Source organism: Cardiocondyla obscurior, linkage group LG02 (genome assembly GCF_019399895.1).
Source record: "Cardiocondyla obscurior isolate alpha-2009 linkage group LG02, Cobs3.1, whole genome shotgun sequence".
Lineage (NCBI taxonomy): Eukaryota > Metazoa > Arthropoda > Insecta > Hymenoptera > Formicidae > Cardiocondyla > Cardiocondyla obscurior.
This window is the reverse complement of record NC_091865.1, coordinates 12,300,695-12,315,398: the sequence shown is the minus strand read 5'-3', so window position 1 is coordinate 12,315,398 and position 14,704 is coordinate 12,300,695. Positions and strand designations below refer to the sequence as shown.

Below are 14,704 nucleotides of genomic sequence, written 5' to 3'. Positions count from 1 at the left end.
CCCCGGCCGCGTCTTTCCGTCCTACCACTCTTTCCGACTTACTCTGTATTGTCTCGCGCAGAAAATATGTGCCCGAACGACGCGACGCGAATCTACTTTGATCGCGAAACAGGTGAATTTTCAATAATTGAAAATCAGTTTTTACGCGCGCGCGTAAATAAAAATGCAAGAAGTTGTTATTCTAAAAGACCGCCGGGTGAAAAAGAAGAGCTCTCCAATATCCCGACGTTCTCGTTTTTTATCTTTTACAATATATGCAATTATTTGCTATTATGAAGCCGCGCCGTAGGTGCCCAAGGGATTCCCGTGTCGCTAAATAAATGTCTCCATCTATCTATTTATCTCTTCAGAGCGGCTTTTTTTTTCCACAAAACGAAATGGGATCCGACCCGTTCTGTTTTTATCGGGCTGCGAGATTTGAATTATGATAGTCGCGATATTGGCCACGGATTAATGTTCGATTTCCGCGCCGGATGTGGTCGCTAATGGACGCGCGAGTGACTAAAAGAGATATCGGAAAAACGATCGGATTCTTTAAGAAAAGTTTTCGATAGCAAATATTCAAATTCAGATGAGCTAGATATGAATCTAAATTATAAATGCCCTTTGCTATTTACGCGGTTATCTTATTAAGTAACACTTGTGGCGTAAGAATAATGTAGGTCTATAATAATGCTTATGGCACTTCCTTTCTCGCACAATCGCTCGTTTCGTGCGCGCTTCAAAGTTCGTAATATCTTCCCCGGTTCGCCGCTACCCTCGATAACACAATCGAATCGTAATTACGGTAGCGTGTCTTCGTCCGTCCAGACTTAAAAGTTACGGCAAAACTCTCGCGAGCAATCGTCAGGGTCGTTTAAGCCTAAGTGGTCTAATTTTCAACCACCAAATGGCTGTCTTCGGATTCCTTAGTACCTCGTTAACCGCCGGCGCGGTGGGGCTAGTGTGCCTGCGGGTCTTTATTGGTTTTAGATATCTGCTGAGGCCGCGTATAGAAGTTTCATAGATGAACTAGATATGTATATACGTATATACGTATACATATATATCCCGCTTGATACTCTTTACTTCTCGATTTCGTTTGGCGAACGGCTTTCCACGATTTTTCCTCCGTATTTTGCGTACCGGGCGAAATTATTTTTAAAATAACTTCCATAAACTCAATTTCGTAAGGAAAATTAATTGATACGGCGATACGATTTCGCTCGGGAATTTTCAATTTAATCTTCCGCTCGCACCGCCTGCATTCACAATGCCGCCGATGCGCGCGTGCTCGTGCAACTTTTCGGAAGATAGGCGAAATCCGACTAAAATGATAGGCGAAAGGTTAACGAAGTCTGCGGCGATAATTCGAAATCGGCTTACACTCGCGGCGGCATTATGGAATCTTTTCCACCGCGAAACTGCCGGCCGTTATGTCATTGCGAGGGAGTCGAGATGTCGCCGACGCTCTCGGGGAAAAATGTTATCCGGCACCATACGTCTTCGGGATAATGTAAAGAGAGGTGAGGGTCGGTAAGAATAATGCGGGCGTTTTCAGAAGTCGTCGACGGGCGAAATGGATTCCCGCGAGTTATCCACGGGATATGGGTTATGGGCGAAGGAAAAAGGGAGGCCGAGAAAGACAGGGTCCATATTCGGACTCGAGGGGGTGATGTGCGAAACGACGACGGATGAAAAAGTGCTCGCGATTCGTATAAAGTGATTTTAAGTGAGAGTCAGCTCGCGTCGAAAGTTCGCTTTCCCGTTGAGATATGACGGCAAATATTAAAATCCGCTGGCCGGTTGTTCGCTGCTCTTCGCCGCGAGTCCACGAGGACAAGTGATTTTTATTTCATATGAAAGAGCACGGCGAAATTGCAAAAGTTCGTTGCGCAGACGAGAAAATAATTATCGTTTTTATCGCTGACGCTTAAACGATGGAATGCCATTAAATACAAAATTCTTTTTTTTTCTGATTAATCGGAATAAAATTTATCAAGACTAAGCGTTACGGAGCGCGGCTCGCGTGTCGCTATCGGCACGGTGTGTTCTCAACGATGGGTCGGATGTCGCGTAGATGTTAGTGAGAAGGAGAAGAGGCTGGAAAGATACGTTTCTGTTGAAATATTCGTCTCTTGGCGGTGGATACGGCGAGGAAAATTTTGTGTACTTATCGAGTTATGTACTCGCTTCACGTTCGTCGGATGTATCGAGCCAATTTGGACGTCTGCAGTCAGATCAACTGCAGCTGCGGCTGGGTGAAAAGGGAGAGACGGGGAAAAACGGGAGGGGAAAAAGGCGCGGGGAGGCCGAGTGCGGATATCGAGATTCCGGAGGGCCAAGCCGGTAGGTAAAGGAGTCGATTTCTACGCTAATATTTGCGAAACATTACGCCGCGGCGAAGCGACACATACTCGCGGAATGAATACCCGTCGTCGAGGAGAATTCCGCGCTTCGTGAAGGATGAAATGAATAAATGGAGACAGCTGCGATATTTTTAACGGAACATCTCGTACATCTCTTTGAACGACCTGGCCAAACGGCAAACGGTTTCTCTGGCACCTTAAGACTGACCCCGATAGTTCGATTCGGCCGCAAACGATGACGTAATTCGAGCAACGGCGATATTAGTCGGGGTGTTCGGATACCTCCAGCAACTAACGCGATTACCGAGCCGTTTTTGGTTACCCGCGCGAGATCGCAATGACACGACGAGGGGTGCGAGGAATGCCTCCACCGCCACCCTTTTTCACCCTCCCTCGCCCCACGCGGAACCACACACACGTTTACACTCCCCCGTTTGTTTCGACCGCGCGTTATACGCCGAGGGCTCGAGGGTCTGGAGAGATGTGCGGGCGAAACTTCTTCAGCAAGTACTGCGCATAGCACCGGCATCTACTTGGAATAATTCGCGTAGTTAGCGTGCGGCAGTTTATCACGCCGCGGGTGACAACGTTCGTTCGCCCATACATAGGTACGCTCGCACTTGCGGGGTCTCGAGCCGACGAGGGAGGACGAGAAAGAGAGACAGTTGTCGTCGTATACATAGTTCAGTAAGCCGAGACCAAGACCGCGAAGGATGCTCAGTAAACGTCGGATGAGAACAAGACGTCCCCGAAACAGTCGACGGGTCAGTTTTGCTACCAGCTACTTGCTACATTAACGCGAATTTTAATCCCGCCCGCTATCTTATCCATCTGTAGCACAGTGTCCGTTCTTTCATCTTCTAGTGCTGCATAAGATTTACTCTACTTTGCCGAAGCGCCCGAATCGTGATATAAGAATTTATTTTTACATTTACCTACTGATATTAATAATTTTTCATCAAATAAATTTATAAGTTTATCTTAAAAATCGCAGAGAAAATCGGTATGCTTGGTATGCGCTACATATATAAGAAATTCATTAAAATTTGAATACTGAAATTAAACGTGCAATAAGGTTAAATAATGAGACCAATTATCCGCGTGCAATTACTATAAAAGGAATCGGATATTGAACGTTGACAGAAATAGTAGGGATATTTTCAGCTCTTTCTATTTGATGGATTATTTTCGATCGTAATCGCAATTAGTTGATATTATTATCTGCTAATTTACTTACTAATTTATATTAAGCGAACAATTTTACGATTAACAGATTGCGTTATTCGCGACATGAAACTGACAAATTCGATTTGCTGTATGCAAATTAACGATCCCATCTACCTCCGTTTCTTTCCCGGTCGAGAAACAGTGTCTTCTCATCGCGATAAAATACTTCCAAACGTTACAGCTGCAAGATGCTTTAATAAAAGACCATCAATCACTTTCCATTATATACTGCCGCGCGTATACGCAAGCCGTGTTTTGTCGCAACACGCGAAAGTCGCGTTTTAATGAAAGATCGTCGGTCTTCTAGATTTCATTCCGGGCGCCTGGTTCATTTTACCGTATTAAATTCCCGACGTGCAGTCGACAAAATGGCGCGCCCGAACGTTATTTCTCTAGATCGTCTGTTTTAATGAAAAATAACTTGGTCCTCGCTGCGCGCATCGAAAAGTTAAAAATATTCTTCCCGCGAACGAATTCCGGCCGCGACAGATTGGAAATCCCCGGGAACTTCACGTCATCTCGTCCGGAGTCGGAATTACCCTCCCACGTTTCGGATATATCTGCGCCGTCGACATCTTCAAGATTACGAATTGTTACACCGGCCGTTTATACGACATTTCACGCGCGACGGTCGATCTCATCAATGGACGGAGAAGAATTGTCCGTTCCAGTTCTACGAGGGACGGGGCCTTGGATGGCGCAAACCGTCCGGAGCGGCGGCCGACGTCCGCAAAGGCTTCCGAAAATCGTGGTACGCGCGAGCCAGCAACTTGGATTTATGTCCCCCATAAATTCATGCGACTTCGCGGACCGTTTTTCCGATCTCGAATCCCGTTTGCCAATCTCCCTTTCTCTCTCTTTCCCGCGCCACCTTCTTCCCGCACTCCCTCGCCCTCTTTTTATCCCTCTGGCGCTCTCTTTCCTCGCCGGCGCATACCGACATTCCGCGGGTTCTTCCCCACCTACAAGAATGAATCCCTCCTGGCCGCGGTCAGTTTGCTACTTATTATCAAGTGAAATATCGCGGTCGATTTGTTATCGTAAAGGGTGGGTACTTTGCGGGAGATCGCGAGGCTTACGATTCATGCGCTTGTTGCAGCGACAAGAACAGAAATCTTGCTGTCGCCGGCGTACCCGTGGTATTTTATAGGTACTCTCGTAAATATAAAACGTCGGTTAATGCCTCGAGTACTTCATACATCATTCGCGTGTGTCACGAACAAATTTATAAAACACGATATCTGATAAAGCCAGAATTAAAAACAAAAAAAAAAAAAGAAAGAAAGAAAAATAAAAAATAAAAATGCGAAACAGTCAAAACTTTACAAATTGTTAAGAAATTAAATTAAATGCTGCGAATATTAACAGAATATAATTTTCACCGATTAATGTGTACGAGTATCTAAGTCATTCGTTAACGCCGTACTTATTTCGCGATCACAATAACATGACGCCGGGATGGAACGATCGAATTAACTGAAAACCGACTCGTCGAAGGAAGTACGTTTAATCAAGAGAATACGGCATTAGCTCGGTAGACGAGAAAGGTCGAATCGAGAGTGGAACGATAGACTTGCGATTTAATTTGTGCGGCGAGCACGGGAACGAAACCGAGGCAGGAAGGGGATGGTTAATTAGTCTCGCCACAAAGGAGCTCGATTATGTGGCGCTATACGACCGCGAATAGTACGGGCTACTTTTTTCTGCTCTTCCTCCGCCTTTGCACCTCACACGCAGCGGCTTCACTTATACTCCATTAGTCGACGCACAGAACATAACCGTGTAACCGGCGCTCGTCGGGAAAAGGGTTGCCGACCTCGATACAAGCCCCCTCATTGTTCATCGCGTGTATGTCTGCGAAGCGCGTGCAGCCATGTGCGCTTAAAAGGGCGGAACAAATTTCTACTCGTCGTCCTGCAAAGGCGGCCTTTGCCTGAAGATGAATTTTTCGTCGATCCTGCGAGCGCGTCAAAGTGTTTCGCGTTATTTGTACCTTCGAGGATGGCGCGTTCGAGCGTCTCTTGAATCCGATTATCAACTTTCGACCACTTTTACACGCGAGATAACCGTCGCGCCGTTTAATTCTTTATCTCCTTTGTCGCGCACGAAAGCTTTTATTCACGCAACGGTCTATTACAGTTTCACGAGCTTTTTGTGTAGTGTCAGAAGCATCTCTCGACAAATATTGCACTTTATCTTTTGCGGCACAGTTTACGGTTTGGAACGCACGACTTTGGAGGATTTTGCTTGCAAAAATTATTTTATATTGCACGGTAATTATTTAGGTATATTTATAGATAAATATTCGAAAATAAAAAAAGGTTGTGTCGCGCAATGTATTTTCTCGAGGAGTGAAATCGATGTCACGTAAATCTTGCGCAATCGATCAAGTGCTGTTAGAGCGGCATATTAATGCGGCAGAAGCATTTTGTATAAATGGAGATTAAATCCCTCGCGGAAAAACACAAATCCAAATTCCTTCTGCGACCGACTCCGCGCGCGTCCGATAATCCGCTTTCGCTCGTTTCGAATTATTCCCGAGAAGACGCGTAGCCGCTCCCCGACAGCTTGACAAAGACGCTTTATATTATTTCGTGCTTAATTTCGACTTGCATTATCCGAGCTCTCGAGTATCTCCCGATATTATTTCAACTGCAAAGCGGGAGCATCGATTTAGCGGCGCGCCCTTTTCCTCGGCAAGGGAAACGCGAACGAAGATTTTCCTCCGACGTTAATGCAATGGGAAGGTTAAAGCGGCAAGACGGAGGCAGAGCGGGAGGCGACAGGAAACGAAGCTACGAGAAGGAGAAAAGGGGGGAGGAGGGTGGAATGAACGAGAGGGAAAAGGTTAGGTTAATTAAGGGAAGACTTAACGACGGGGGTTTGTCCACCCACGTCCATTCGCGTTCTTCCTCCTTCGCACCCTATTCGCCGTGGGAGTTTGACTCGAGCTAACGCGGAAAGTTCGCGTGGATTTCTGAAATTCTAATTCGCTCCTCTAATCTGCGCTATCCTTCTTTTCAACGACGCCTCGCCTTCGAGGCACGCCGGGCTTTCGGACGTGCCCCCTCGTCTCTCTCTCAGACCCAGAGAGCGCCGGATAATTACATATATAAAAGTGATCAGAGATTCAGGGAAGCGATAATTACAAAAGGACGGAAAGAAACGAGAGAAGAGAAACGTACTCCTCTGAGGCTCGCAACGAGGAAACGTCGCGCAATTCGTTGTCACTGCTTGGGGTGAGGAAGAGGAGCGAAACTGTATTCCGCGGAGACTGGCACGAGCGCGACACGCATTTTGGGGTGGGTTGGGGGAGGGGGATGCGTTCGCAAAACTCACGTAAGTAGAACGAACGCTAACTATCGCGCCACGCGCCGGCGCGTAATACACTTACACGATTACGGCGGATAATAATATTGCGCCCGTATACTGCAACACAGGGCGCGTTGTAACACGATAGCGTAACAATACCGCGCGAATACTGACGCATTAGGTTAATCTATAAGACGGTGTCCCGCGCCTGTGTGCGTTAATATATCACGGCCATGTCCGCAAGAACGTACGCGTGTAGTCCATACGTATACACGTTTCATGTGTAACATATAACATCCTCGTATTAAGAGAAGCTCTATGGCGATTTCAACGTACCTCGTACGGCTATCGTTTATTTAATAACTTATATGCCCCAAACCATTCAGAAATGAAAATAAAAATTGTCAAAATATATCTCTGGATCATATAATTAGATTTAATGTAACGAAAGCAATCCGGCAGTTTAAATATTATGATTTAACTCAACTTAGCAGCGAGCACGGGTGCAACTCGAACGCAGACTGTGCAAGCGGTAAGACTTAAATTTCACGTACGCGTTTTCGCGATCGTGGTAAAAAGTGTAGTGAGAACCTCAAAGTGCTTCTTACCTTGTGAAGCTTAAAGAGACGGACGGAGTACGTCGCGGTAGATAACAAAAGTTACAATGTACGTTGGGATTCGCTCAACGGCGGCCGCGCTCATGCAAACTTAAACGTCGAAGAGCTTCAAATACGTATTCTTCCCGGCGTCCCAGGCGCCGCAATATGCGAGTAAGGAAAAGAGATAAAGTGGAAGCGACGCGCTCGGACATTGCATCGCTGGCATAGGACGTTGCTGGTTATCGCGGAAAAGCCCAGGAAAATCGCACAGAGAAAAGCAGAGATAGATAGGGAGAGGAAAGCGGAAGGGGAAGAGAGAAACAGAGAGAGAGAGAGAGAGAAAGAGAGAGAGAGAGACGCAATCTGGAAACTCTCGGGAACCAATCTTCTCTGATGAAAATACCTTGTCCTCTGTGAGGTTTGATACCGCACCCGCGGGGGCCAATTTCGTTTGTTACTTTTTGGAATACCGCGAGTACGTTTGAATTGGACGGGGTCCTTGCGAGGCAGATTCCAGGGGAACATTTTGAGGGTACGTGCAAGCGAGCGTAGTCGGCAAAACAGGGGTAAGGAAGTGGAAAATGAATTACCCCCACAGCGCGTGTCGCTTCCGCGATCTGTTCTCGCGACGAAAAATATTGGCGCAGCTTAATTAGACCTCGAAAGCACGCGCAGACGCAATTGCAGGAAGGTAAAGCGTTGCGATGTCATTTTTTTTTTTTTATGTATTACAGACAGGCTTATTTTTATAAAATTATATATGACTTTTCAATTTTAATTCAGAATATTTTGTATAATAATTGACGTATGTAAAGTTTGAGGTGCAAGAGTCGCGGCAAATTGTAAGTTTTCGCGACGGAAAAATGGATTTCAATCCCGAAAACGAATATATAATACCAATGAATGAAAAGGTTGTAAGTTTACTTGGGAATACCCTGCATTTGCGGGTCTTATATGGATATTCGACGCGGGGTGTTTCAAGTCGAACATTTCAGAAACACTACGCGCGCTCGACTATTACTGGAAAGGGTTAGATCGCCCGAGGGATCAAGCCGGGGAATTCCATGCTGGTCGTCGGGTCTTCTGGGAATCTGCACTGCGACACTTACATTCTCACCATCCTTATCCTTTTCCATGTCGTTCTAAATCTCTCTCTCTCTCTCTCTTTCCCTCTCTCCTTTTTCCGCGCTCTCTTGCCCTTTCACTATTCCGCTGCAGTCGATAGCGGCGGCGAAAAGAGGCGCCAAAGATGGATTCCGGTATCGGAAGGATCGGGAGTAGAATTTCCCAGGTTATATTCCTGCCGCGAGCTATACGGGATATCCCGAGATTCGAACGTACTTCGCTACCGACTGCTCCAACTGGGGCTTCCATGAAAGTTACACCTCCGTACGATGTGGACTTTATGATCGACCCACACGACATTATACTCGCACCGCGTGCATCCGGGTAAAGAAAGCGCAGCGGTAGTATCCGGATATTATTATAAATTGCGAGAGAAAGTAAACAAAAAAAAAAAAAATTACCGCAACGTACGGCGATGATGACGCGAGATTTTTCATGAACTCCCACGCAGCCGCGACTTGTAAATCTCACCGGAAAACACATAAGGGAACGTTATACGAAAATTCAGATCCATCGCGAGCTAAGCTTGCGAATTTTATTCGAGGCGACGCAGTTGGGTGCGGATCGAGAAAACTCGGATTATGCGATTCACGGCGCGGAAAAACCGCAGGCGTGCAAGAGGAAATCGCGGTCGCGATTGGTTCATGCATTTTTCAGCGGTCGCGGCATTTGCTTGATCGGACGTTTGTATGTCCCTTCGACGTCGGGGCGCACCTTTCTCTGGGCTCTGCGAAAGGCAGCACGCGGTGATAAGACGGTCGTACCCGAGCGAGTGTGTGCTCGAATAAGTGGCGTGTATAGAAAGTAACGCGGACCCGGTCGCAAGTTCGCGATTGAAGCGGGAGATCGATCGGTGCCGTGCCCTCGCGAAATAACGATCTATAGCACACCTATACCCCTTCATGTTCGATCTGATCGCCACGAATCGTTTCTCCGCGACGGCGCGGCGCGACGTGCGTGTCGAGCTTGATCGATTTCCCGAACGAAATGTAACTGCTATTTCTCCCTTTTCCCGGTTCTCGCTTTTCCAATGTCCGTGAGAGCGTAATGCGCGCCTAAGGTTCCTCTTTAAAGTCGTGGTAAATTAGTTCGCGATCTTACTTTAATTGAGATAGGTACGACAGTCTGCGTTTCGAGTTGACGCCCGATTACTTTGTTCAACATATTAATGAAATATATGAAGATTAAAATTTTATTGAGCTGGTACTCACCGATGACGGTCAAATTATACCGGAAGCTGCGCGCCTGGCCATTTCGGAAATCCACTCTACATCTGTATATCGCCGCGTCGTGCCGCTTGATGTCGTCGATTACCAGAACAGCTGGGCTGGGAAAAGACGTTCGGAAAAAGGCGCGTGGTCCAAAAACGCCGGAGTCTGATGAGTGGTGTGCTTTCGCTACCGGATTCACTCGTGCGTCGACTCTGTAACGAGAAGAAAAAATTCGTTATAGTATATACTTTCGACCGTAATCATAAAAATGTACAAAATAATTCATATACTATGACACAAGCAAATAAAAATTTTTTTTTAAACAAATTCTCACGCTGAAATTAATTTTTGTTCAATTCCCAAAGGCCGTTTAATTATCTTACGCTCGGGCTCTTTAAGTCCGACGTGGCGTCGTTGTACACCCATATTTCTTTTTCTTTCTCGCAAATTGTAAGACAATTACCAGAAATTTTGAGAATTCACGGCACGATCGGCGCCGTTCCAATATGTATACATAGAAAACGATCGCACAGTTTCCGGGCAATGAAATTCCAACCTCACGCAAAGAGATTGCAGCGAGCGACGGCGGACAATGGAGATCGCGCGGCACGGTGTTACGGGGAAAAAAGAAAATCTGCATTGCGATTCATTGACCGTTCCCGACGAACTGTGATAGTATATACATCCAAGTATTACCCGCTTACGAGCCCAATATAATTATTTCAAATCGATGGTATAATTATCATGCGCCGCGCAGAGAATGGGACGCAGGGTGCAGGTAGCCGGCGATAACGCAATTAAATCGCAGCCGTGTTATCCGATATTTTGCACCGACACCGCTCATTTCATCGATATCGCGTAGATACTAGGCTAGCCGAAGAAAAAGGGCCGATACGCGCGATCGAATCGAATCGAATTGGGCCGAACCGGCTGATTACAACGGGTAATTGGAAAATATAATCGCACCGCGCCGCACGGTGTAATCTACGGCATTTACGTAATATTACGATTTAACGCCCGTGTTAAAATACAGGCGGGGCGTTTCGCGAAAATTGAGGGCCCGAGCTGATACGCGGCGCGAACGATCGAATTAAGTTCCAATAACAGGAACCTCCTTTCCTCGCGGGAGGACTTTTTAAGTTTTGCGTAAAGACGATAAGAAGATTCGCGGCGGGAGTATAATAACGGCGGGGGCGTAGTATGCGAAATAAATTTGCAAAATAATGAAAATCAAGGAAAGCAATGAAAATGAGATGAAAGCGGAAGAAATAAAGGGAAGTATTCGCAGTTGATTTTTGCCGTTTCGTGCCGCGCGGTAATTCTAAAATGAGATTTTACGAGTGCGCGTTCAGCGATTCCCGTTTGACATTAACTGCAATTATATGCACGTGTAATATAGTAACTATATATTAATGGGAACGTAAAATTTCCCCGGTGGCGCAATATTGAATCTCATTTGACGTAAATATAATGTCAAAAGCTTCCTGTCGGTGAAATTACGTATTTTATTAACAAAAGTGGTGATACGTTTTACGAAATTCACGATCGGCGCAGAAGGAAAGTTACATTATTATTATTATTATTACTAATTTCACGCATACGCATTATTTAACAGAGAACACTATCCATATCGTCGTAAAATGCTTAATGATAAATAGTGCATCATAAAGTCGTAATTATTTAACGAAAGGACGTTTCCTCGTGACAAACGTCAGATTTAACGTACCGCAATTATGCCACGTAAAACACTGCGACGTTAATTACCCCGTCGGGTCTCATCACATTCACGTAGAATAATTCGTGCGATCCTAACGTGAGAGATGCGCGAAGCAAATGCGTCTGTATCGTGTGTAAATTACAAAAAAAAAAAGAAAAAAAAAAAGAAAAAGTAGGACGCATTGTATCCGCATTGCACCTTCTTCTCGCCTCGGATGCATTCGCGGAGCTTATGCGTGCCGGTACAGAAAAGTTTTCGCTTCTCTCCCTAGAATTTCACGTGAACGAGAGATGCGGGAGACGCGACGCGGTCGAGAAGTGGCGGGAATAGAAGAGTCGACGGGGACGAAAAGAGGGGGATACGCGGTCGAGAGATGCAATAAGGAAATGCGTATCTTTCGTCTTTCCTTTATGCGCCGGCAGGACCGTTCCCTTATCCTTCGGCAGGCGTTCTTGAGGAGCACTCCGGCGAAGACTCTCGATTCACGTCGACGTGGGCGCCGGGTAATACGGAATCGATGTCTGTTTTATGAAACGTTTTATCTTGCCGCGCAGCCAGCTTTCCAATATTTCGCCCGACTCTCGCCTGCCTCGTTCACGACCTTTTCTCTTCGCGAGCTATCGTTCTCTATCCCCCCGCTGTTATTCCCTCTCGCTTCGTCACATCGGCCCGTTCTTCTCCGTACGGCCGCGTTCCGCTTCGATTATCATCCCGGGAATGATACATATTTTTTAAACCAGTACTGAGTACCGAAGGTGCGCATTCCCTCGAGACGTATGCACAGGCCGCTTGCGATAGATTTTTAAAAAATTCAAAACGCTGATGCGCCCCGGTATCGATGCAATTTTTAATGTATCGATCAATAAGATAAAGAGACGAGTGTTTTTCGTACAGTCGCGACAGCATTTTGATGATACAAAACAAAAAGGAAAAAAGAAAAAAAAATAGATACGTCAGAACGAAAAGAGCCACCACTTAAAAAATGGATAGCTAAAATAAATAGATGCACACCGAAAGCAAATCGATGGACTGTCGAGGGCTTGTGAATGAGTGATAAATTCTCTCTTTTTTTTTTCTTTTCTTTTTTTTATTCAATGCTATTAATTTTAATCCCAATATTAAACTAGAATAAGAAAGGGACGAATTATCTGTCTAAGAAATCTCGGCTTTCTACGGTCGTGCACAACTGGAAACACGGTCATATCGCATTTAGGTCGAATAATTTCGGAGTGCAGTCAAATTCGTTTCCAATACTCCGCCCTAATCCATGATCTCGTGCACGGCCTTTTCTTTTTTCCCTCTCGTCGACCCACGACCGAGGATACGGCCTCGTAAAAATGATAAATGCCCGGCGAGCAAGGGGTAAATACCGACAGAGCGGAATGAACGTACGGCCCGGTGCTTTCGCATAAACGTACAAGAAAATTATATATTTCTAAATATTTATTGGCGCATTAATATCGCGATGTGCCGTTAGCCTTGATTGCCCAACTCCACCCGACACGGAGAAAGGAGGCACGATAGTTCTCGACGTGCGTTCGCCGTTGCGCGTCCACGGGATAAAGTCGCCGAGACGACCTTCTTTCACAGTTTTCTAGATTACATGAATTTCGAGAGCGGCTGAGTGCTTTTTAATATTTCGCTTCACCCTTACCACGGCAGGCTCGCCCTCTGCACATACGCGATTCTCGCCCACCTACCCTTCTTTCTTTACACACGTCCTTCCCTCATCCTCCTTCCCGTCCCTCTCCCTTACCTTCTCCGCATCCTTTCCTCGCGGTCGCGGTCTTTTATAACGAAAATAACACGCGTGCCCTTAGGGCAAAGGGTAAATAGCAAGAGAATAAATGCATGGCACCCGTTTTACCTGTGCGCGCAATAAAATTTTTTTTACTTTTTAACCCTGTCTCTCTTATAGCTCCACGTTAATTTCCCGCGTTTCTGCGAAAATCGCATTCGCAGCGTATCGCGATCAGCCGGAAGAATTATCTCCAATTTGCACGGCGCTTTTATATTCGTCTTTATCAAGTTGCCAAGATTGTTATGTTAACATTGTAATAAATAACCGTAATATTCGTGAAAAGTTTGTTCGTATTTCGTACTTGGACGCGTGTATATTACACCGTTATAATAAATCGTTCGAAGCAAGCTCAGGTTTACTTCCAAACTCGAGCATGTTTCTTTGTTATTTGAAGAAAAAAAACAAACATTCATAAATAACATTTTTACAAAAACATCGTTCAATATAATGTCTTTGAATATTAATTTACGAAAAATATTAATTAAATTTGAGTACAAGGTAACGATAAATTATTTAACAAAATTTGAGAAACTCTAAATTAGTCACTGCAACTTTATAATACATTGAGATGTTCTGGAATCGTGTCTTCATTAATAAATTAATTAAATTATATTTCAAATTCTAGTTAGAAATTTAATTTATCTAATGTCTTCAGAAAATGTATGCATATAACGCGTTAAAGTATAATTCGTATTTTACAAAACTCTGCAGATTCTTCATATTATATTTCATTTAAAACCACATAAAATCTATACTTACGTTTTTAAAAATGTACATAATTTATTCTATTAAATATGTTATAAAAATGTTGAACAAAATATATTTTACAATTCATAATAAATAAGTAAAATTCTAATTAAAAATTTATGAAAGGTCTGTGTAATATCTTTACAAAGGGAGAGCACATAGCACATTAAAATAATTAAATATCCATTCGTAACTTTAATCTGATTCGCATATTTAAAAAATGCAAACCCAAATACAGCATAATAAGATAAAATAATAATTAATTGATAATAAAGTATATAAAAAAAAAAAAAAAAAAAAAATAGTAATAATGAGCACGTAACATTTATTACTGATATAATAGATAGACATGGTTGGAATGTTTTTCTTTCTCAAAGTGGGAGTTTAATTAAATTAATATTGCGCAATGACGGTATCGTATATTAAACCGTAAACCTGGAAATCAATTTCGATTTTACTTCCGCGATATACTGGTGCAATCTCCGATACGGTCATTACGCGATCGCTTGCGCAATAATGCCGGTTCGTGTCATTTAAGAACAGCAGTTAATTGAACGCGCCAACGGTGAATTGGATTACAAGACGAAAGCGCGGAAGTAGGTAAGCGAAAAGTATCC

The 14,704-nt window shown here is 44.5% G+C and overlaps 1 protein-coding gene across 1 annotated transcript in view; it reads right to left on the bottom strand.

Annotated features, from left to right (window-relative positions):
- The window catches only part of LOC139113103 (kin of IRRE-like protein 1), a 314,721-nt gene that overhangs the window by 65,271 nt on the left and 234,746 nt on the right, over positions 1-14,704 (bottom strand). Inside the window, exon 3 of the mRNA XM_070674020.1 lies at positions 9,823-10,034. Within this exon, the coding sequence (XP_070530121.1) occupies positions 9,823-10,034 (212 nt within the window). The remainder of the gene's footprint in view (positions 1-9,822; positions 10,035-14,704) is intronic.